The sequence below is a fragment of the Mycteria americana genome, chromosome 1 (assembly GCF_035582795.1).
Source record: "Mycteria americana isolate JAX WOST 10 ecotype Jacksonville Zoo and Gardens chromosome 1, USCA_MyAme_1.0, whole genome shotgun sequence".
NCBI classification, from domain to species: Eukaryota; Metazoa; Chordata; class Aves; order Ciconiiformes; family Ciconiidae; genus Mycteria; species Mycteria americana.
Genome location: NC_134365.1, coordinates 135,448,988 through 135,472,156, shown reverse-complemented (window position 1 = coordinate 135,472,156; position 23,169 = coordinate 135,448,988). Strand labels below are relative to the sequence as shown.

The window sequence follows — 23,169 nt, the reverse complement described above, 5'->3', positions numbered from 1 at the left end:
AAGCTGAAAGAAGGACAAGTGTTCACTCTTGTAAGGGAAGGAAATGGTGTTCTAGTATAAGGAGTTTGTGTAAAGGATGCAAAGCATTTGCAGGAAACCATCTGGGTATCCTGCAGCACAGAAAAGAGGAAATAGGAGTGAGGAAGCGGTCGAGGGGCACAGAGGAAAGGCAGCAGAGAAACAGACCTTTACAAGAGAAGGAAACCATATACAAAGAGAAAGAATTTCATCCACAAAACTATGTGGGAAAGAAGGAGCACAGAAAAGCTTGTAGAAACTTTTAGCAAGATTTCGGGACTAGAAGTCATTCTGACATGTATACGAAATCAGACAGCTTCTTTAGAATAAAAGAGGGTCTAAAACCCCTTGAAATTTAATGGTTTGTTACGCATGAAACAGGTAATGTGTACAGACAAGCATGTTACGACTATTCTAGACATAGTAAGAGGATTAAAGAAATACAAGAGCAATTCATGTTCTGAATAAACTGGTTTTTAAAAATTCTCAGACATTTGCAAAATATCCTTGCCGTGAGAATTTAAATAAACCCAATCATACAGCATACCTTTTTATTCCCACTTATCCACCAATAAGAAAATTTCAACACAATTTAGATCACCAGGTGGTTTTCACAACTCAGTCTCCCTCAGTAATTAGAATCATCAAAAGCAGAAAGAGGAGGTAGAAATACAATTTTTGTAGATGTCTTCCAGTACGTGGAAGACCTTTTCTTTCTTGTACATGCATCTGCTTTTTTCCCTGCTGGTTGCAAACTCTCCAGTGCTGAAGCATGCTTTTAGAATGACCGCAGCCTCATAAGAAGGCAAGGCATGCCTCTCCCCCATTCTAGCATGAGGTCCACCTTTCTTGTCTTACACAAAAATCACACCTAAGCAAAGCTTTATTGTCCAAAAATAAACTGGCAGTAATAGAATATATAAGAATAACAAGGTAGGCTATTAAAAGTGACAACCTCACAATTATTAATACCAGAGACTGTATTGGAGTGATTCTAATTCTGCTTGGAAGCCAAAGGTTGTGTGTGTACTGTAACATTGACTTGTATGATACACTGAAATTAGTCACAAAATATCCAAGATTAGCACACTAACATAAAGTGGCTTAGGAGGGATGGAATATGTCCTGGGTCATGGGTTCCAAAACATCCAGATGAAATTAACAATTGTACTCCAGTGTCTCCTACTGCACTGTAGGAATCAACCGATATCTTCATGCATGGGGGGAAAAAGATCAAGATGTCTGTTTTTCCCCCCCACCTTATAATTATGGCTCGATATTAAAGACTTATTACAGTACTGATGGTAGAATGTTTTCATTTAAGGGTTGAAGCCTATTCAGTGGCTGCTCAGTAAAGAAACAGGTCCTGCACCTTCGGAGGTATTGTTTGGATAAAATAACCTGATCTTTACTTTTTTTTGTATAAAGCTGATGACGACTTTATCATGGTACTTCATTCTGTGATGAAGGAAACAATCCCTCCACCGAGAAACAGCAATGCTGCTTTATTAACCTTTTTTTTTTTTTTTTAAAGCAGATGTACTCACCTGGACAATTGAATGCACTCCAACTGTCTGCATTGCTTGGCTTTCATCATCTGATGCAATAGCTACAAAACTAAATCCCCGAAAAAGTTGATGTGCATTAGCACTAGGTGGAATACCAGGCGAATCTGAAAAACACATCATCTACTTACAAGCAGAATTTTTAAAATGTAGAGATGAGGTTATGTCTATTCTGAAAAGCAAACTATAGCTTTATTCTATAAAGTACACAGAAACTGGAATTTGCAGACAGTGTTTCTGAGGACCAAAGTACAAATAATTACTGCATCATTTTGCATATACCATCTAGAAACACAACTGATAATCAACCACTACAAAGATATTACTGTCAGACAATATTTTGTTACACAAAACCCAGCAGAAATATTTGTAGAAAATATTTACATATAGCAGCATATTTATGTTATAGTTATGGAGAAGTACTCAAATTTTGGTAATGTCCTACATTTGTAAAGACAAAAATTTCTATCATATTTTGAATGGATCACTGTAAAACTATGCAGAGACAGATTGTACTGAAACAGCAACTTTGCTACCCAAAGTCTGAAATGACTAAGTTTCTACGTATACATAGTATGTAGAGTGACCATCATGAATTAAATGAAGCCATAGGATATAGCCTTTAAAGAGACATGGATAATCTTTTTGAAATTTAAAAAAAAAAAAAAAAAAAAAGGAGAGAGAGAAGCGAACTTGAACTTATGTATGTTTTGTTGCTGAGGATTACTTTATTTTTAACATAGGACAACTCAGTAGTCCCTCGTGATATATTTATATCAAAGACCACAAAAACTTTTATGAACTATGCAATACTTGTCTTTGAACATTCATTTTTAGCCCAGCAACACCTGGAAGAACAAGACACTTTACATAACCTGAACAGGAACAATGTTTCTAATTTTTGAATAGGTAAATTGTTCAGTTCTTCTCTTTTTACCTTTTGGAGTTTTTGCTGTAAACTCAGGGTCAAAATAAAATGTATCTTCAGGTCTACCAGTTGCAGGTTTAAAAGGGGGATGAATTTCTCTCCTGTACAATTTCTGAAGAGAAGGTATAGGCCAGAGTGAATTAAGAAGTTATATGACACCACAAAATACTTAACTAAGAAATTTATTAAATTAATTTTGAATTAGATACTCACATTCCAATCTATTTTGGAAAAGAATGCATGCCTCTTAATTTCTTCGACTCCATCTGGACCTGCTCCTTTTATAAGGAAGAAAAATATCTGAATTATTTTCTTCTTGGTCAAAAGAATGACTAGCAAAATTATATTTCTTATTTCTTCTACATTAATTTCAGAAGTATTTTGTTGATCATTGGAAGAGCAAACAGGCAAACTATGTTCCTACTTCACAGCCTATTTTACACAAGAAACTGTAAACTTATTTAGTAGTCTAATGATCATTGATGTTATCAATATTATGATCCAATTTAAAATATTCCACTAAACACTTTACCTAATCTGTTTGCTGGGTTTCTTTTGAAGAGCATTCGCAGAAGACTCTGTGCTTCTGGACTCAAGAACTGGGGCATTCCAAGTTTGGCCCTATAGAACAAAAATAATTAATAGCATACAAGCATATTTAGGTAAGAATTAACTCTGCATTCCCCCTGTCCTTTGTCATTCAACAAATCCATATCAAACAAAATAGCATCACTGAGAAATTGCCTTCAGACATCAGAAACAGAGCAAAAGTGCTGTCAGTCATGTAAACCTTTAATTTTTTTTTTTTTTTTTTTTTTTCTGTTTTGAGTAGTATAGTATTTTCAGTAATGACTCAGGAACTTAAGTAGAGGAAGAGGTGGTAAAAAATGTAGAAACAAGTAAGTACAGGATAACAGTTTACAAACTTGTAATATGTTTTGATCCACTTTTAAGTCCAGTTATTACCAAATGACATCAAACAAGCAAATCCATTCTGAAAGTAAGATAAAAGACATTTTAGAAGGGGTAAGAAAACTACGACAGTATGATACTGTCCTGGTTTCTGCTGGGATAGATTTTCTTTCTAGTAGCTGGTATAGTGCTGTGTTTTGGATTTAGTATGAGAATAATATTGATAACACACTGATGTTTTAGTTGTTGCTAAGGAGTGCTTACACTGGTCAAGGACTTTTCAGCTCCCCATGCTCTGCCAGGTGCACAAGCAGCTGGGAGGGGGCACAGCCAGGATAGTTGATCCAAACTGGCCAAAGGGCTGTTCCATACCATATGGAGTCATGCTCAGTATAGAAACTGGGGGGAGCTGGCCAGGGGGCAGTGATTGCTGCTCAGGGACGGGCTGGGCATTGGTCAGCAGGTGGTGAGCAGTTGCATCACTTGTTTTTTCTTTGTTTTTCCCTGGGTTTTGTTCCTCTCTCTCTTGTTATTTTCCTTTTCATTACAATTTATTATTATTATTTTATTTCAATTAGTAAACTATTCTTATCTCAGCCCATGAGTTTCTTACTTGTGCTCTTCGTATTCTCTCCCCCATCCCACGGGGGGCAGGGAGGGAGCGAGCGGCTGCATGGTGCTTAGTTGCGGACTGAAGCTAAACCACAACAAACATACACCAAGAACACCCAAGCAAAACAGGAAACCTAAGCTAGAAGATAGAAATTGAATTAAGGTAGGACAGATCTTGCAAGATTAGCAGGTAAAAGAAAAAGATCACTCCCTTCTTTCCTTTTTTTTTTTCTTTTGCTCCCCTCAATCAATTTCAAATATTACTTTCCAGCTTGCCAGTCTTGAATCTTTAGATTTAAGTTTTTGTAGTTCTGTCATTTAATTTTGTCTTGTAATCCTCACCATATTTTTCTCCTCCTCATTTAATGTTGAGCCTCCATCCTCTCACTGTTACTAGGTCTCACTTTTTCTTATGACCATGATAATGGTAAGGATGGATATAATTTCCTCCTTTCCATCTCTCATTCAACCTGTAGCTTGTATTTTTCCATAACAATCCGTGACACAAGCTTTCCCTGTGTTTCAAGCAGTAGATGTGATTTGCCTTGTGTTCCAGCTATTTGTAGATGTCCACCTCCCTCCCTGTCACTTCAGCAAGTGCATACACATTGCCATTGATTCACTATGCATTACTTAAAAACTAGAATTTACTAAATTTTCCATTCATTTCTGCATTAGAGAAGGTGTGTGTGTGGGGAGGTCTGAAAAACTTTGCCTTCTTTGGCCTCTTCAATAACATACTACAGGCACATCAAGACCATCAACTGAGTAGAGGAATGGCCAGTGGGCCATCCAATGCTTCCCTGATTGCCATGCACCACTAGCAGCTGAATTCTTACTCATGCACTTTATATGTAGTGATTTCATTGCATGTTCACTTGATGTCATTTCTGCTTACAGCAAAGTATCAGAGAGCTACGCTGTAAGAAGGAAGCAAGGAACACATTGTCTGCAGAAGAACAATGGTATCATTTACAATGTTATTGAAGGACAGAGAACAGACAACTAAATATGATAGGACTCTGCTGGAGTGGGTGGAAATCTTTGTCCTATTATAATCCAAAACAGTTCCAACAGTAGGATGCAGCCCTGGAGCTTCAGCATGAGAGGTCAACTTCTCAGAAAAATCTAAAAGCAGGCCAAAAACGTAACTGCACTTAATCTTACAGAGAATTCACTTCAATGAACAGAAACAGAATATGTGGAAGAAATTCCAGAGGACTGGTATGTACTGCAGTGGAGTGAATTGGAGGCTCTTGTGCAAACCACAGAGATTAAGACTGTCATGGCTCCCTTTCTATCATGAAGGAGCACCTTTCACAAAATCCTTTACTGGCCATGTGACACAGTAGAAGAAAAGGCCATCACCAGGTCCTCAGAGGTCCTAGGTTATACAACTACATGAGTGACAGCAATTTTTTCTGACATTCCTGATGGACGAAGACAAAATTTTAGATGAAGGCATACCTCTTCAGTAAAGGAGAAAAGATACTTTAAAAAGTTAACTTTATTGCTGCAAACTATGATTTCTTCAAATTGCAGAGTTTCTCAGTTTTAGGTAAAACACACAAGAATAAACAAAAACTTGTCTTGGTAATGTTGTGAGAAATAAAGAGCCCAGGAAAACATGTGTTGTAAGAAGAATACATTTGCTGTGGATTTTCAGGAACAGAAGGTAAGAAAAGCAATATATCTTAAATGATACACTACAAAAATATGAATTCATATGTACACCTGTCCTTTTTAAACAGTTTTATGAAAAATTTAAGGAGAAATATAGTACATTTACTAGAAAATAAAATACATACAGAAAATAAAAAGAAAACATACTGCCATTCTTATGGAGCCAGACAAAAAATGTGAACTTATCAGAAAATACTTTAAAATATCTTCTGTTTTTCAGCTGTTCTTATTACCAACAGCAAAATAAATTTATGTGTATGTAATAATCATACGAGTAGAGAACATTAAAACAGAGGTAAAATTTCTTTACTTCAAACCACATTTTTTGTGCAGCTCTCTGAAACTAATAACAATTACAAAGACTAGAAGGTGAGAAAAGAAAGAAGTTGGAAAGGGAATTAGAGATACATGCTCAGATGAAATCTGAAAGTAGTTATGAATGCCAATTAACTGGGGAGATGCAAGGAGGATATTCTACATGGCAGCTGAATACAGAAGATTTTTGTAGCAACAGTGGAAAGACTGTTGAGGAACAGAGTGGAGTCACATGCAGGCAGAGAAAAGAAGAGAAAGATGTGACTCATGAGACATGGATGGGAAAAAAATGCATGGCTCCTGAAATAAGTGAAAGTGCAGCAGAACTATCTCAGACTAGCTTCTTGTAAATAGGAGGTGGTCAGAAGGAGTTTACGCTTGCTGTGAATAGATAGAACCTTTTAGTCAAAGACATTCAATAATCACAACATGAAGATTTGAATTGGCATGGTGTTGAGACAGCAGAAGAAATTAGCACCACTAAATACTTTTGCAAATATAAGATGAGGAAGAAAAACAAGGGCAAAAAATAACGCAACATGTATGCATTATGAAAGCAAAAGCATGGAAAAGAAGGAGTTTGTTTGCTAGCTGTTTTCACATTCTAATTACTTCAAAAAAATATGAAAGAATTTCATATATTTATTTTTCAAAACAGGCTGTTGGTGCAAAATAAATGCTGGCTTCGATATATAGGTAGACAAGTAGTAACGGAACTAAGAACAATGATAAACAATGAAGCAGAAAACAAATGAGAAAACTAAAATAGCCTTATGAGCTTCCATGGAAAAAAAAATGGTATTACTAAAAAATGGCTGGAAACAGAGAAGTGAAACTATGACATGAGGAAACAGAATTGTTTGCACAGCGTTAGGCTACAGTCCCAAAGGCAGGACAATTATGTCGCAGGTTGTATTAGTTCAGAGAATATGTAGGGGATCAGCAAGGAAAAAAAAGCAGGCCTTCATTAGCAAAAACAAGAATGTTAACTGCATGATGGAAAGCAATTTCCACAATATAGCTAAGGCAAAACCTATACTGGAAATATCGAAGGGGAAAATTGGAGCTTGGGCAAGTCATAGGAGAGTACATAAGGGAGGATGCACTTTAGCAAATAGGGGAAGTACCAGGGAAGCAAGTTGTTGGCAGTACCAGTAATATAAAGAAGTGGGGTGAGGAGCTGGTAAGATAGAGAAGGATAAGGAGAGAAAATACTTTCTCAAAAAAAAAACTAAAACAAAAAACCAAGGAAAAAATGCACAGGTTATCAAAAAGGATAAGAAAGTTAAAAATATTATGGAAATAAGATGGGAAAGATCATATGGTTGGAGAAGTTATTATTACATATTAAAGAGCTGCTATGAAATTCTTTGTACCTGGTATGGGGGAGGAATAGAAAGGCAAATTAGATAGGCAGCAAAGGGAATTAATAGTATGGAATAGGGAGTGAGGATTTACCAGTACCTTTGGAAATGAGGGAAGAGTAGAAATTAGATATTGCAGCCCGGAGGGCATCCCTGTAGAATACCTGATGAGATATATAAATAAGAGTGTACTCACTTGAGAATCATAGTCATGGTTTCTTTTCTGTCTTTCCCTTGGAAAGGTAGAGTACCAGTGAGCATTTCAAACTGTATAGAGTAAAACTTTCATCAATTACATTACCTGGACAAAATCTAATTTTTGACAAAACTACTTAGCATCTTAACCTTCCAAAATTCATGCATGTTAACAACCAAGTCTGTGCAAAACAACTTCTCATTGTACAATTCAAAATACTATGAACATCGAGCAGCCTTTGCCATTTTTAAAGCTGCGGAATATTTTCCTACATTGATACCTTGCTTTACATGCTTTTATCTGAACAATTTAGACTATAATGTTCTGTGTTTCACTTCTGCCTGAAAAGTTTATTCTTGGAAGACTTATCTATACAACTGTACTTTAGTTTTCAAGAGGGTGGAGGGTAGGGAAAAAGATTCCCCTTTCAAAAGCTAGTGACAATTTCTCCTCATGCAGAGATATTTAAAAAGGTCAAAATTTTTAAAATTGGCATGTACATAGCCTTCATTGGAAAGGGGAAAAAGGTTAGCTGATTGACAAAGACATGCATGATGAAAAGTGGTTACTGTATGCATACAGTGGAAATAAAGCCTGAAGGAACACGTAAGAGCTACACAGTACGTGCATGCACATTCTACAGTGCCTGGTAGTAGGCAACAGACACTGTTAAAATACTGATTTGTTCTGAAAGTGACTGAGTAAAAATAGATAAATATAAAGGCACTTCCGTTGGGCTGCAGTATACTGCAGGGATACCAGATCTAAATGAGGTACTGAAAGGAGCCTGGCAGCAGTCACGGCAGCCAGTACTCTGAGGCAGGAATTCTGATTTTTGGTTTAAGAATTGCAAAACAGTTTAGTTTAATGAAAATTCATGGCATACACTTAAAGCCATCAAAATTAAAATAATTATAATGGAACCCTCTGAACAGCTTATGCAAACTTAAGTCATCCTGAACACAAGGTATCATCTATTCCTCTCTTTTCTGGTATGACCCAAATATTCAGCCTTCTAAGCATTAAAAATGTACATGGATAACTTGAGTGAATAACGTGTGATGGTAGTACTCTTAGACCTACAGTAAGAGCATGAAGTTGCACTAACAGCATTTTTTAAAACCCCTTTTTATTAAAATAAAATTTTAAATTTCTTACTATCCTATAAAGTATTCAGAGAATAAAAGCTAGCAACTCTTCACTACTGCTAGATACTTTTTACTCTAAATATTATTTTTTTTACATACAGACTTGTATTTAAAATTTTAAATTTAATATAATGCCAACATGAAAACCCCCTACTTTTAACACTACTTAAGACAATTGTCAGGAAGACGAGAGAGGCATAAGCCAAAGCCATAAAAAAAAATTCACCTTTTGTTTGTTTATAGTTTAGAATGATCTTCACAAGTTGCACTTGCAAAACAACTTTTTTAAAGGTAAATTTGTAGGGCTGCATGTTTCGCTTACACTTGCTTGACATAAAAAGTTTCTTTAGCAAGCTCCTATTTGTCACAAGCATACACACTTGTATTAACAACTTGGCATACGTGTTCTTTTTCCCCCCCAAAAATACTATATTCCAACATCAATTAGGCCAACAGTACTTTAAGAATAAGCCAACATTGGTCTTCCTTAGTCATCATCTTTTATTTCATCAGGAGAATACCTCAACAAATACATAATGCTTCTGAAAACTTTAAATGAATGTTTTCAGCTGTCTGGCATCCCTTAAAACAGTCACTGTCTTAAAGGACAAATTGGAATATACTTCTCAATGATGGTTTAAAAATAGTGTCTAGCAGCAGGAGAAAAGAGGCCAAATGATTTGTTGAGATATCTTTCTAGTATCTGTTTCCATGCTATAACTTCAGTTCCATCTAGATACTGTGTACTCATACCACACCAACAACCACTTGAATTCTCAATCAACACAGATTCTAATTAAGAATGACTTAAGAGCGGATACGTACAGATTGTCTATGAAAACTACCATGCAAACTAGAAATGTAAGCAACAAAAATATGTCTTAGAGAAAACTGCACTGTATTCCATATACTAATTTAGAGAATTTGCTTTTTAAGGTCATATTTTTGTATTCAAAGTAGAAGCCAAAATGTTTAAAATGCAGCGCACTTAGACTGTGAAGGCTATACCAGTCATGTCTAACATCTTTCAGCAATTTTCTATTTTAACATATGCACTTTATAAGCACAAAATTATGTTTTCCAGCTTTATAAAGTAAAGCTGAAGTTTAACTATGTTTGCATTATCAACAACAAATATTCTGCAACTACACTGTAATTATCTTTTAATTGACTGTTCTTACTGATAAAATATGCAGTTGTGAGGAGGTGTGTGTGTGCTTGTCTGTCTGGAGAGAGTTTAGTTATCAGGTGCTACTTTTACATAGTCAGTTTTCAGATCACAACAGCATTCTAGATGATTAAAAGGTGATAGGATGACTTATTTTCAGACACAAGAGTCCTTCTCATAGTACAAAGCACACATTAGTTGTACTGTTACATTCATATGTAGCAGAAGCAGTAAGAAACAAAAACATTTCCTTCAAAAAATACAATTATTTAATCTTTATGTAAAAAACACACGCAAAGATTATAAATATTAAAAGCCATTCAGCATTCCTAAAATACCAAACATGATCTATTTTTCTTTTCCAAAGCCATATTTGATACACACATTATTTTCCCCGACCCTGCAACTTCACAGAAGTTAAGTCCTTGCAGAAACACCATAAGCAACAGAGTGACTATATCCCATATGAGCTCAGTGTCATTTAGATTATTTTGATGTGAGAGCAACAGCTGTCATTATTCCACTAAGCTGTAATTACACTGGAGACTAATTAGAAAGTTATCACTCATTTTTTTCCCACTTCAGAATAAATTCAAATTTAAAATTTCAATCTAAATTTCTTCACCACCTTGGAAGAGACAGTATTTTTCCTGTATACTTTAGTATTCCTATTAGTCTCTGTAACATTCAAACTACAATAGATGCATAGCATTTCAATTCAACAATAACAAAAATATGGCATATTGTTGGTGTTGATATGAAACCTAGTCCATGTTCTTGATCCAAACTCTGTGGTATTGTTATTAATTTCATATAATTTAGACTTTTTTGGTAGTTAGAATTCATTTAAAGATCACCTTAGAGTTTAATATTTGATTTGTTTCACCAAGCCTTGCAAAGCACAGTTTTGCTATTATTTACATTTACCAGAAACCTACCATTAAAACACCAAAAGACCACCAGTCTGCACTCTGTGTATGGCCTCGCCTGTTAACGACTTCTGGTGCCATATATTCCACTGTTCCACAGAAAGAGTAGGCTTTTTTTTCGTGATCAATTGACTCCTTACTTAAGCCAAAATCTGGAAGAAAAAAAAAACCATAGTTCTAAATGTAATTTTTTTTTTTTTTAAAATCACTCATGGTTAATACTTTCACCATAATATGAAATGTGATGCTTATATCATTTGTATATACACCCAAATACACATATGGGAATTACAGAATTATCCTCCCCTCCTCGCATTATCACAGGTCCATAACATCAGATATACTTGTAAAGCAGATATGTTATTTATTTATTTCATTTATTTCAAACTAATTACACTATTTGGTCCACAGCAAAATTAGCTACCAGTTAAAATTACTTATTTTACCATATTGCTTTACTGAAAAAAAGGAAAATGCAAAGATTTTATTATGAACAGAAAAGATCCAGGTGTTGCAATTTCCCTTTATTCACCTGTCAATTTGATATGTCCTTCCTCATCAAGCAGGATGCTAAAAAACAATAAAAAGAATAAAATAAACTAATTAAAATATTTTTTAAGTGTAGTTTCAGACAATGCACTGACAACATTTAGGAATAAACAGAACAGCATACACAAAGCAGAACTGAACATGTATGAAAATGAATCATTAGGAGGAGATACTTTGAAACTACACATTTTCTTTTCCTTCAACTCTTTCTTTTTAAAGATCATGAAACATAATCAGCATATCAGACTTTTATTTAACTATTCAGTTAAATTCAGCACAGTATGTAGTAACATTTATCTTGAACTTTCAGTTTTGGCCGTCTGCAGTATGTGTCATTATCACAATTGCTAAAAATAGAGATATAGTTCTACTTCTCTTAAACTGAGCAAGATATGTTAAGACAATGTATGTTTGCATATGTATACAAAATGGGTACTCATTTGTAATTACTGTTTCAATGGGTGTTGACCACTTTAAATAAGTAATAAATATTCTCATGTTATATCAAAGGACAGGACCCATGGGCCGTATACTTAGAGCAGGCCTTGTGCTTCTGCCTGTTTATTTCAATTATAAAAAAGGCCACACTTCTGAGATGCCAACTATCCTTAACTACCGCTGAATATAATGGCAATTCAAAGCATGCAAAGCATTCAAGAACTGGACTCTAACAACCACCTACACAGTGGACTTAGTTCCTCCAGCTTCTCCTGTGGGGAGCTGCGTTTCATCCTTTCAGACATGTCTCATCCCCACACTGTTTGTTCATTTCCCCTGCCCTTCCCTTTTCCTCCTTGCAGTTTCCATGGTGGGAAACAGCCCCACAGTATAGATACAGCCTATGATGAGAGTTACTACTGTCTCATCCCTAACTTGCAAGTAATTTCAACCTTTGACAGGTTTTTTTAATCAGATACACCCAAGGCTTAAAACCAAGGCTTTGCAATAGGTGTAGACACATACAATTTTTTTTTTTTTTTTAAATACAATGTCTGAGGCAGTAGATATTTAGTCTTCTGACAATTACTATTTTGTTCTTTACCTCTTAGAAGTAAATGTTAGCAAAATAACCAAAGTTCTCTCGCTTTGCTTTTTAAAGATCTTTTTCCACTTGGTAAGCTTATTTTTCTTCACTTCAGAATTACTTAACAGACACTCTCAAAGTTTAGACATAATTCATTCCCTGCTCATTTGTAAATGCAGCCCCATGCCAAAAGTCTCCAAGTTTCTGATTTGAGTATGAATCTTTCCCTTCTTGTCAGTCAGGGCTAAATATTTTTAAATTTGTGTCTTTTTTTCCAGGAGATGCACAAAAGAACAAGCTATCCTAATGGAAGTTCCACATAACAGCCAGGTTCTGTGAAACTTGTTACTCATTTTTACTCTTTTCCACTAATACTTTACATGAGACAGTTCTCTCACACAGACTTTAAGGTACTCCATATAGCCATAATAGAGAAGTGGGATCACCAAGGAGATCAGGGCTACAGAGTTATTATAGATTTCCTTGCAATGAGGCAGAGTATGTTAACTATCTGATTAAGCACAATAGAAGAGATGCACATATTATATTGTCACTTAGATTCTCTCCGGGTAGAGAGTAACGCTACAGCATACATTCATATCTGAAAGGTTCAAATGTTCCAGATAGCACTGACGTTTTCTTCTTTACATCTTCTAAAACTAAAAAAAAACATTACTGGAGGAAAGACGTGAACAGGAGACAGAATTCAGTCATTCGAATGAAGCACGGATGACTAACATATTGAGACACAACACCATACCAGAATTATAACTTCAAGCTTATTTTAAGTTTTCAGTGTAATTACGTGATTGTCAATATGTTAAATAAAGCCTGTGACTTACTATTTTCGTATTTTACTTTAAAATTTAAACTCCATTCTGCTCTTACTGCAGTGGATTTTAAAAGTCAGCGTTGGAAAAGATGTTTGCTGTTAGGCTTTCAAATGAAAAGATACAACATTCAACTGTAACTTTGTATCATGCATTTGTTCCAAGTTTATCTCTAGTCCAGAAATTCTACAATAATGACAAAAACAAAAGGCCAAGGTGACCTCTTCTCCATTGTATACCCTAAACCACCTGGAAAATGAACGGTAGGAATATTTCAGTATACTCTTTACTTAAAGTAACATGGATTATAGTACTTGGCATATCACTCTGAAACTAGATGCTTATGTTCGAGTGGAAATGAAATCCAACCTTTTTAATGAAAATAGCCCACAAGCTTCCCCCCATCTCCCTCCCTGTTCAGTTTATATAGTAAATGACTGAAGTTTAACAGCTGGAAAGAGAAATGCATAGGTAGAAGTGCTATACAAATCAAATTAATACACTGCATTTGCCACAGAGGAGTCTTACTTTTCTGGTTTTAGGTCCCGGTATATTATTCCAAGACTATGTAGATGGTCTAAAGCAAGTGCTAATTCTGCCAGGTAAAATTTAACATCGTCTTCTGTGAACATCACCTGAAAAAGCAAAACAATGTATTTTACATGTAAAATCCATAAAGCTTACACCAGCACCAACTAAACAATGGTAACTGGTTTTGCAGAATGGTTCTTCATAATACTTGAATTCATTTCTATACAAACCCCTAGAAATTCAAATTTCTTGGTTAGACAAAAACTAGGATTTTATAATCAATATTATTTCACTGTACATACTTGAAAAAGAACTTCTGAAGCCAATATCATATTATTCTTTCTGCAAAACTGAGGTTATTTGCTTCTGATTGTTCAACAGGACAGACACATAGTAGGACTGAAAAAAATTTTGGGAAGCATTTAGAGAATGTGACTACCTCTTTATTATGGATGTGATCAGTTCATTTTCAGCCAACAAATGGACTAAAGAAGTCCAAATGCCTGAATTTCATCTACAAAGTCAGAGAGAAAAGAAAAGCATATGCATCTTGTTTTTGAGGAGACTGTCTCTAAGTACTATGAGAAAGAAGTTACAGTGATGGTAAAAAACCCAAGATGCAGCCTGAGATGTAACTGCAGAAAAGGTAGATCAAAGAGTAAATTAAGGAAATTGCCTATGTAAGAGCACAGGTAAGATCTCAGATAGCAATCCCACATTTTCTGTTAGGAAGATAAACTAATCCCTGTTTACATTCAATGAAATGAACGTGTTGTCCCAATTATATCAACAGCTGGTGTGATCCACTGACAGAAAACAATACAATTAAAACTTTTCTGAGAATGTAGAAAAAAATAAAAATAAATCCTGCATGATTTGATTGTACCTCAGTTACTACTCCTCTGAGCCTTTTTTTTTTTCCTTTCTTTTTTTTTAGAATTTAAGACTAACATCTTTAGATATAGCATATGGACCTGGAAAAAAGAATGGCAATGGGGAGCACAGATGAACATTATTTTAAGGAAGGGTTAAGAATGGAGAATCCCATATATTTTCCCCTTAGTAGTTTAAAGGGAGAAAGTGATATCAAAGCTTGTACAAAGGTTGTTGCTGATGTTACTTCTACAAAAGAGCCAATATTTAGTACAGGCACATTCAAGAAGGGAAATTTCTGTAAGAAACATTTAAAAGCTCAAATAATGAAAGATCCCATGAGGATGATAATACACCCACACTATGTTTGTTAAAAACATTACATGGAATTCATCTCTCCTAACCTTAAATGTCTGTAGGGTAGAAATCTAGCTCTGAATCACTTTTCCCTTTGTAGTCAATGGGGAAAAAGCAGGAACTTTTAGGCTGCAGTTCATCTGATCTATTTTAAAATATCACATTAATTGATAGGAGGATGACATTCATTACATCCAGCATGCCCATTTCACTCCATCAGTTATGAACAATTAGCTTAGATTCAGGTACCTATAATGAATAGTTCTTATCTAACCATATTAAATCTTTTAAAATTTGAGTGGCTTGAGATGAAAGTCATTAGCAGGAAAGCGATATACATTCTTTCTTAGGAATCAAGAAAGGACTATGGATTTTAAGAAAAAAGTACCTCAATTTTAGAGTACTAATAACTTGCTACTTATCTGTGGCAAAACAAACTAAAAGAAGCAACTTGAAACAGATGGCTTCACTGAATCAAATGTAATAATTTATGTGGTCAGCATGGAAATTATGATATATCCATACACAAAATGCATTGCATTCTACTCTCCTCTTAATAACCATATAGCTTCGTAGTGGTGACCCAACTGTCGTGGATACTCTGTAGCAAGGAAAAATGGAAGGCAGCTACAATTACAAGTTCTGGCTACCAGATATACATTGGATATATTTATATCTCTATCATACTATATAGTTGTTGGAAGTGATTTAAAAAAAATCTTGATATATGAAATGTTAACATTTATTTTAGGAGTTATAATCAAATTAATTTGAGGTAATCAAACTTTTCAAAGTTGTTATTTCACATCTCTACACAGAGGTATCACCAGCATGACAAAGGCAAAATGTTCATGTTTGGAAAATTACTCAAATAAATGGAATACAATTCTTACTTTTTAAATATTTATAATGTAATTTTGTGTTCATATATAAATCATAAATAAAAATAATCGGACACTAAATTCTGGATATTAAAACCAGACACAAACCAGTTAATTTGAATACAACTACTTTATATAAATCCATGCTCTGAGACTCAACTTTAAACATGGCAGCAATAAGAGAAGAAAATTTTGCAAGGTGTAAAAAGCAGCACAGAAAGACTGCTTGTCTAAGCCTTTTTCCAGAAACTATGTAAATTACCAACAGCATTTTCATGAAGTGACTACTTTGTGCAAAAAACCCAAGCAAACAAAAAACCTAGCTAGTTAAAAAAAAAAAAGAGATATTCAGAATTTTATTCCATGAAAACTGAATTTAAAAAGTAAACTCTCCTAATCTAGGCAATTTATAGTCAAATTTTATCAACAGATGATTTTCAAATTTAAAAAGTTTACCTCTTTGGATAAACGTGTAAACAAGTCTCCTCCCCTGAGAAAATCCAAAATAAGATATAGCTTCCCTTCTGTTTGAAAAGCTGAAAAGATCAATTAAAAAAATTAAACATCATTTAATTTTACCTATGACCAGAAGAATAACATACCCAATAATTCACCCGTATTTTCATTACCAAAATGAATTATTCTTCTTTCTCCTTTGTGGAAAAATTTATTTAAATTAATTAAGTAACTGTTCCTCTACCATGGACCAAGTAACTCTCATGCCAGGTCAAAGCAAAGCAAGTCACCAAAGGAATTTCCAAAAAAAATAAACTGTACTTAGGTTAGTCAGCATTTCATTCCAGATTTTGGAAGTAAAAAGCCTAGTTTTAAAAGGGCAAATTATTAACTAATACACATATCCTAAAACCTCTGGAAACTCAGCTTAACAGGGAGATCTCATCTAGTTTGCAAAAGAGTGACAAGTAAAAGAGTGAAAGCTACATTATTTAAGCCACATCAGAGAGTGATAGAGATCTGAGGTTTGAACTATAGGAAAAACTGGATCCTAAAAGAACAGCATAAACTGAAAAAAATGAACAACAGAAACTATTCTCTATCCTTTCTCAGTTTACTTTCTGCATGACGTGTTAAGAGTACTGATTCCCCCCCCCCCCCCCCCCCCCAATAATTTTTTATGGCTGTCTATACTATTAAAATTAAAAGGCATATTCCCACCAATTTTGATGCAACTGGAAGTAATGCCATTGCACATGTTTTCTATAGAGTAAATAAAGCAAGGATAAGAAATAATTTTTTAAAAAGTAATGACACATACAAAAGATAAGAGGTTTTAGAAAAGAATGGCTAGACATAAATAGATAACTGCTTTTTAATAAAGCAAAGGGCTACAAGACTCTCAGTTCTATAAAGATATAACACTGTGCATGAAGTTAGCCAGGTGCTTACTTGGCATGAGAACTGCTATACAGCAAGTCTTTGCACAACCAGGATTTAGATAGCACACTAATTTTCTCTGATTCTCTGAACCACAAAGCAAATATTAGGTACTACCTTGACAAGCACCCATTTTTATAATATAAACATGAATTTTTCTGCAACTCACCATAATGTAGCTTGACAATGAAAGGATGGTTAACTTCTACTAGGATATCACGTTCCATTTTTGTCCGAACCCGATCTCGAACTACAACAGAACGTGAGCAAAATTAAAAAAAAAAAAAAAAAAAAAAAAATTTTACATTGTGAATCGGTATTTCTCCTCCGTTTCCTGATGTACTTCACATTGTATCCAGTAGTATTACAATTGTCTGCAGGTCACTATACTTTACACAGGAGAGACTTGAGAGAGATTTATTTCACAGTGCAGGAGAGACTTGAGAGAGAATTTATTCCACAGTGCAAAGTTTTCTGATAAATCTCTTCATGCATTTCAATTTGCTTCAGTTTCTGCTATTGGCAAAATCCGACACTGGGTAAATAAATTTAACAAAAAGCACAAGAGAAAACATAACCACCCTTCAGTCTGCCCTATACTGAGTTAACCTTTTAAACAGTAGAGCAAAACTGCCACAGCTATGTATAGAAAACATAGCTATTTTCTCTACTGTTGAAAAGTAGGGAGAATTAAAGTTATAGCAAAACAAACTTATAAATACAATTATACTATCATAAAGATGCTTATATTGGTTTAACTCATTCAAATAACTTGCACTATTAAGATATTAAGTACCTTCACAATTTGGAAGGGAAAATTTTTTTAATTTCCTTTCTTTATTATGAACTTATAATAAAAAGGATATCCATTCAATGTAGTGTGTACTTCAGACAATCTTTTTGATTTTAAAAAGGTTTACTGAGAGTAAATGTGTGCATGGAGGAGTATATCAGACATCAGAAGCAGTTACTGCTCAAGCTGCCTGTGCTGTCCCACCGTGGTGGCTCAGAATGGGACACGTATCTGCTCCTATGCCACTACAGAGTAAACTGAGGACCACGTGCAGATGCCCCGCATATGGGGCTGGCAATCCATGAAGACAGGCAGGACAGTCAGCTGAGCAGGGCACCTGCTTCAGCTGTCCTAGGCAACTCCCCTGCCACTCCAGTCTGTGCCTGGTTCCCATCCGGAGCTCCGAATCTGCCAGGACACAGACAAAATTCAGAACTCTTACAGATGAGAGCTAGCAAAGTTTGCTAGAGTGGTTTAAGATGTTGCATTTATCTTTCTTTCCCTTATTATTATTATAATAGTTATCTTAATATTATATATATTGATTATTATATAATAATGATATAATATTTTATATTATATTAATTTTATTATTATTACGTTACTGGTCCTTTCCCAAACGTTACAACTTCTTGAAGGAAGCACCCCAGAGCAATGAAGCCCAGTCCAAAGTTCAAGTTGCCAGCATTCCTTGTACAGTTAACAAGCCAGAGTTCTCGGATATTAAAACATAACAAGGCAGGAAAAAGTCAAGAAGCAAAAGGGTCTTTTAGAAATTTAGCTATCTTTTCCCAGAAACAGGCACTTACAATAATACAGGTACTTGTGAAATAAAGTTATATAGATACATTTTCATGAATGGATAAAGCTATCAAGTTTCCATCTCTCTGCAGAACAGATTCCTAAAAATGGAAGTACATTAAATAAGTGCTCACCAAACACAGAGCAAACATCACATTTGAATTTTGACCTTTACAACTAAAGTCATGAAAATGTCATAAGATAGCTGTGCAATTTCACTGTTCCAAGAGTTCATATGAATTACAAAACTGAAATTCAGAATATTCTTTTTTTAGGCAGATTCGGTTGAGAAAAAAATTCAAAAGACTTTTAAGTGCCCATAGCTATGCAACAGTTACATGGATAACAAGCCTTATTTCTGAAAAGCTAGAGAAAGTCCGGATTTACAAAATCTCAACCAAAAAAAGTATAAGGAACTGAGCTAATTTCAGACATTAGTATTAGCCATTAAAAATCTGATTTTTGTTCACTATAGTTTCCATATGTGTATTGCTGGAAGTACTGATTTTTCTTAATGCATTTGATGCCAGACTCTCTAGCAATGATTTGGCCCTGTTTCTCTCTCTCCCCCCATCATAAAGGGGCACTGAAAGATGATACCTTCTATCAGAGTGTATTAATAAACTAGTCTCTGCACTAAACAAACTTATATGTGTATATTCTTGGATTTGCTCTAAACATTAAAAGGTTGGACTGTGTAGTTATATCAACGTGTTCTGGCTAATATAGTTGCATTCCTATGAAAATATTATCTCTAAGTTTGATTTGTGAATCATGCACACCACTGGATTAAGAAGCAGTCTTAAAGGGTATTTTTATCTTTCATTTTAGAACACAAAAATAACTTCATGAAAAAGATTTGAAAGAGCTAAAGAACCTTAGACAAATAAAGTAATACAGTGCATTATTCAAAATTACAATATTAGATCTCAAAAAATGTTGCAATTATGGAAAAAAGAATTAATTTCAGTTAATTTCATATTAAGATTTCAACAGTAACCTTCATTTGCTTGCAACTCCACTCTTCCTAAAACATGAATTGCAACCCAAAGACACTCAAAAGCATCTGAAAACTCAGATACAAAGTGTTGAAAAGCGCAGCATCCTCCTGCTAGTGTCACCTTTCTGCTCAAGCCTTTTGCATCCTTGAATTCTTAGTGCCCACGAGTCTCCTTTTCCAACCAAAAGTCAGGCTTCCAATTTCAGTATTTATCAGGCTCTGCCATCTATAGGCAAAACTAGATCCATAGCTTGGGCTGTAATTTTTACACGTAAGGTTAAACCACAATCAAAAGGTGATGGAGAGAAGCCCTCAAATGTCTTAAAAAAGCAACTGCTGAATGACCTTTGACTCCAGTTCTGAGCTATTAACAGGCTGGAGAATGGAAGGCTACTGAGGATATCAAAGTACCTTAAATGAGTGGAAATTAATTTCGGAAAAATAGGAAGTAAATAATGAGAATAACATGTGCCAGAAAACACAGAGGAATCAAAATATAGGAAACTGTTCAAAACCACTTACACACTCTGTAATAGTTTTAAGTGAAAGTGATATATAAGGAGATTTGTGAGATAGATATTCAGCACTAGATCTTAAGTAGAAAAATTTCAGGTTCAACATTTTAGCAAAAGTTCAAAATTCAATGTGAGTTTTTGTTCCCTCCATCATTCTATGAATATTTTCAGATGAAACTGTACGTTAAAATTGCAAATCAATATAATAATCAGTAACACAGGTGAAGTATTACAAGTTGTTGGAACTATCCCAAAATTATCATTGCAATTTCAGTGCAGTCATGAGTTAGAAAAACTACAAATAGACAGAAGTATTAAACAATGGCGTAAAGCAACAAATACACATTCTGGTTAACCAAGGTTAAGGGATTAGTGGGAAAGATCACTTTCATTTTAATCTACAGTAAAAAAACACATTATTTCTTTTTTCTTATAGAATTCTCCAGGACAGAATTAAGATTGTTCAGGTTTGATTTTAGGTTTTATTTTGTTACTGATACCATTCAAGACCAAAACCACCCAAGAAACAAAACATTTTAAAACTCATTTTTGCTCAAGTAACTTAGATGATTAACTTAAGATTTTATCAAATATATCCTACATCCAGAACAAGTGCCAAAAGTTTTGGGAAAAGGTACTGTATACTTCTGTTTTAAAGACAGACTTAAACTTTTAGAATAAAACAGCCAATATAATGCACTTTTAAATATCATGACCTAAATATAAACTGAGCAAAAGGCATTAACTGTATCCTTGGTGATACACAGCAAATGAAAAAAGGAAGGATATTAAGTTTCAAATAACAGCTCAGGAGCAAGTCAGGTGGCAGATGTAACACAACTACTCTATTAAACCACTGTCACCTAATAGACTTAGCATGGAAAGGAACATACTTTCCCCTGTAACTATCAATATAGTACTGTTGTTTACTTAATTCTTCTGGGTTTACAATACAAGGCAGTGTATTCTGCTATTTGTTGTTTGATAGAAGAAAGTTCTAAAATACAATCTGTAGAACAGCATCTGTGTGAAGATCAAGTTCTGGTATAATGTCCCTGATTTCTCTTTTTTTTCTTTTCTCTCTAAATAATGCTTACCTTTCAAGGTGGCCTTTTTCAATACCTTCATTGCATAAAGCTGTCTAGCATCTGATCCTGAGATTTTTTTTACAAGAAAGACCTGCATTGAAAATTAAAAAGAATTCTCAAAAGAAAATAAAGGCAAGTCAGATCAATATACTTTGCCATGAAATTCAAGTAGTCAGTAGTATTTCAACCTTATTATTCCTCCCAATACTATTACTAGCTTCTTCAACAGTTTTAGATTCTGCAAAGCCAAACAAAAATTTCCTTGCAGTTTTTCCTACTATTCCTTCATTTAATAAATTAAAAGGTTCATTCAAGACAAACAGTCTACCAAATTAATTTTGGTTTAACTTAATTGATTTCAGTGAATAAAAGAAAGGATGAATTTGGATTCTCTCAGAAGTTGAGACAAATTTGAAACATAAAATTCAGCTTTTTAATATTAATTTCTAAATAGTTTTGTCTTATTAAAATTCGTAAGATGGCACAGCAAAAGTGCTAATAAAATAATTGTCAGATATGAAAATAAATGTGTGTACAAAAGTTGATCCAGAAAACTATATGAATTGATGCATAACAAAATAATGTTTTAAAAAATAACCTATAAAATGATAAGAACCAACCTCTTGTATCACAAAAATGTATTTTTTTATGACATGCTTTGGTTGAGTTTTGCACATACCAATAAAGTACAACCAGCCTCAATTAAAGTGTGTTTCATTTCCTTCTTTAGTGTAATGGGATTTTTTGAGTGGGATTGTTTTTAATATCCTTAATACAAAATGAATTCCAGTAGAGCCAAATTTTAGTTTTAGAAGTGAAGAAGAAAAAAAAAAAATAGACCTGCCACAGGTTTTCTGGTTATTTATGAAAAAGCAGAGACACATGTTGTGGTATATGAGAATGTTAAACGTGTTATATGAAATCAGTTTTATATCTGGTTTTGTATTCAATTCCCACTTATGTTAACATCCCTTTGCATTATCCAGAGATTACCGGAACATCATCAAGAGACCTTGTAAAGCATGCAAATCAGTCTTTTTAAACTGAATGGGAAGTAGTTTGGGACATCTTCCCAAATTATTAGAAAAAAAGATATTATGGGTTTTGTGCTATTAATCCTTTTTGTATAAAGGCTAAAACAACTGAGGACAAGACTTGTATTTTTGCAATACTTTGAGTGAGCTAGAAGGTTAATTATTTTTGCGTTTGCAAAACTTGCCCCCCCAGCAGTTATAGCATTTAATTTAGTAATATCAATAAAATAAAATAGATTGTTGAAATTATCATTTATTAGCTTACATTTCCTTGCCCCTGAAAGGTTTACTTCTCCTGATTTGAAGATTTCCAAATAAAAACTTGGTTATGATTCTGGATGAAATCGAACAACATAGGAAACCACCTTTGGAATCAGGTTTCTCAGTGAATTCTTACTAGTTTGAGTATGAAATTTTGTAGTTTCTAAAGATCTATATTTCCAAGCTTAACTGGAACTGCTACTCCAATAACGTGACTAATAGTAACTTCCTACCACCAAGAGAGAATTGGACCAATTATTCTCATTTTCCCCCATATCAAAGATGGATTTGGCATTATATGCTACAGCTTAACTTCCCATTCAGAATTGCAATTAACGCTGAAAATGGATGTGAAGGGTCTATTGTCTTACATTGCATATTCCGTTCTGTTTCAATGAT

At 34.3% G+C, this 23,169-nt stretch overlaps 1 protein-coding gene across 3 annotated transcripts in view; it reads right to left on the bottom strand.

Annotated features, from left to right (window-relative positions):
• The window catches only part of RPS6KA3 (ribosomal protein S6 kinase A3), an 81,135-nt gene that overhangs the window by 19,829 nt on the left and 38,137 nt on the right, over positions 1-23,169 (bottom strand). For all 3 annotated transcript variants that reach the window (XM_075521390.1, XM_075521401.1, XM_075521382.1), the window contains exons 4-14: positions 21,485-21,566; positions 17,448-17,528; positions 16,340-16,419; positions 13,770-13,876; positions 11,371-11,408; positions 10,848-10,990; positions 7,594-7,664; positions 3,044-3,132; positions 2,725-2,789; positions 2,521-2,623; positions 1,566-1,690 (exon numbers count right to left, since the gene is read on the bottom strand). In XM_075521390.1, the coding sequence (XP_075377505.1) occupies positions 1,566-1,690; positions 2,521-2,623; positions 2,725-2,789; positions 3,044-3,132; positions 7,594-7,664; positions 10,848-10,990; positions 11,371-11,408; positions 13,770-13,876; positions 16,340-16,419; positions 17,448-17,528; positions 21,485-21,566 (984 nt within the window). The remainder of the gene's footprint in view (positions 1-1,565; positions 1,691-2,520; positions 2,624-2,724; positions 2,790-3,043; positions 3,133-7,593; positions 7,665-10,847; positions 10,991-11,370; positions 11,409-13,769; positions 13,877-16,339; positions 16,420-17,447; positions 17,529-21,484; positions 21,567-23,169) is intronic.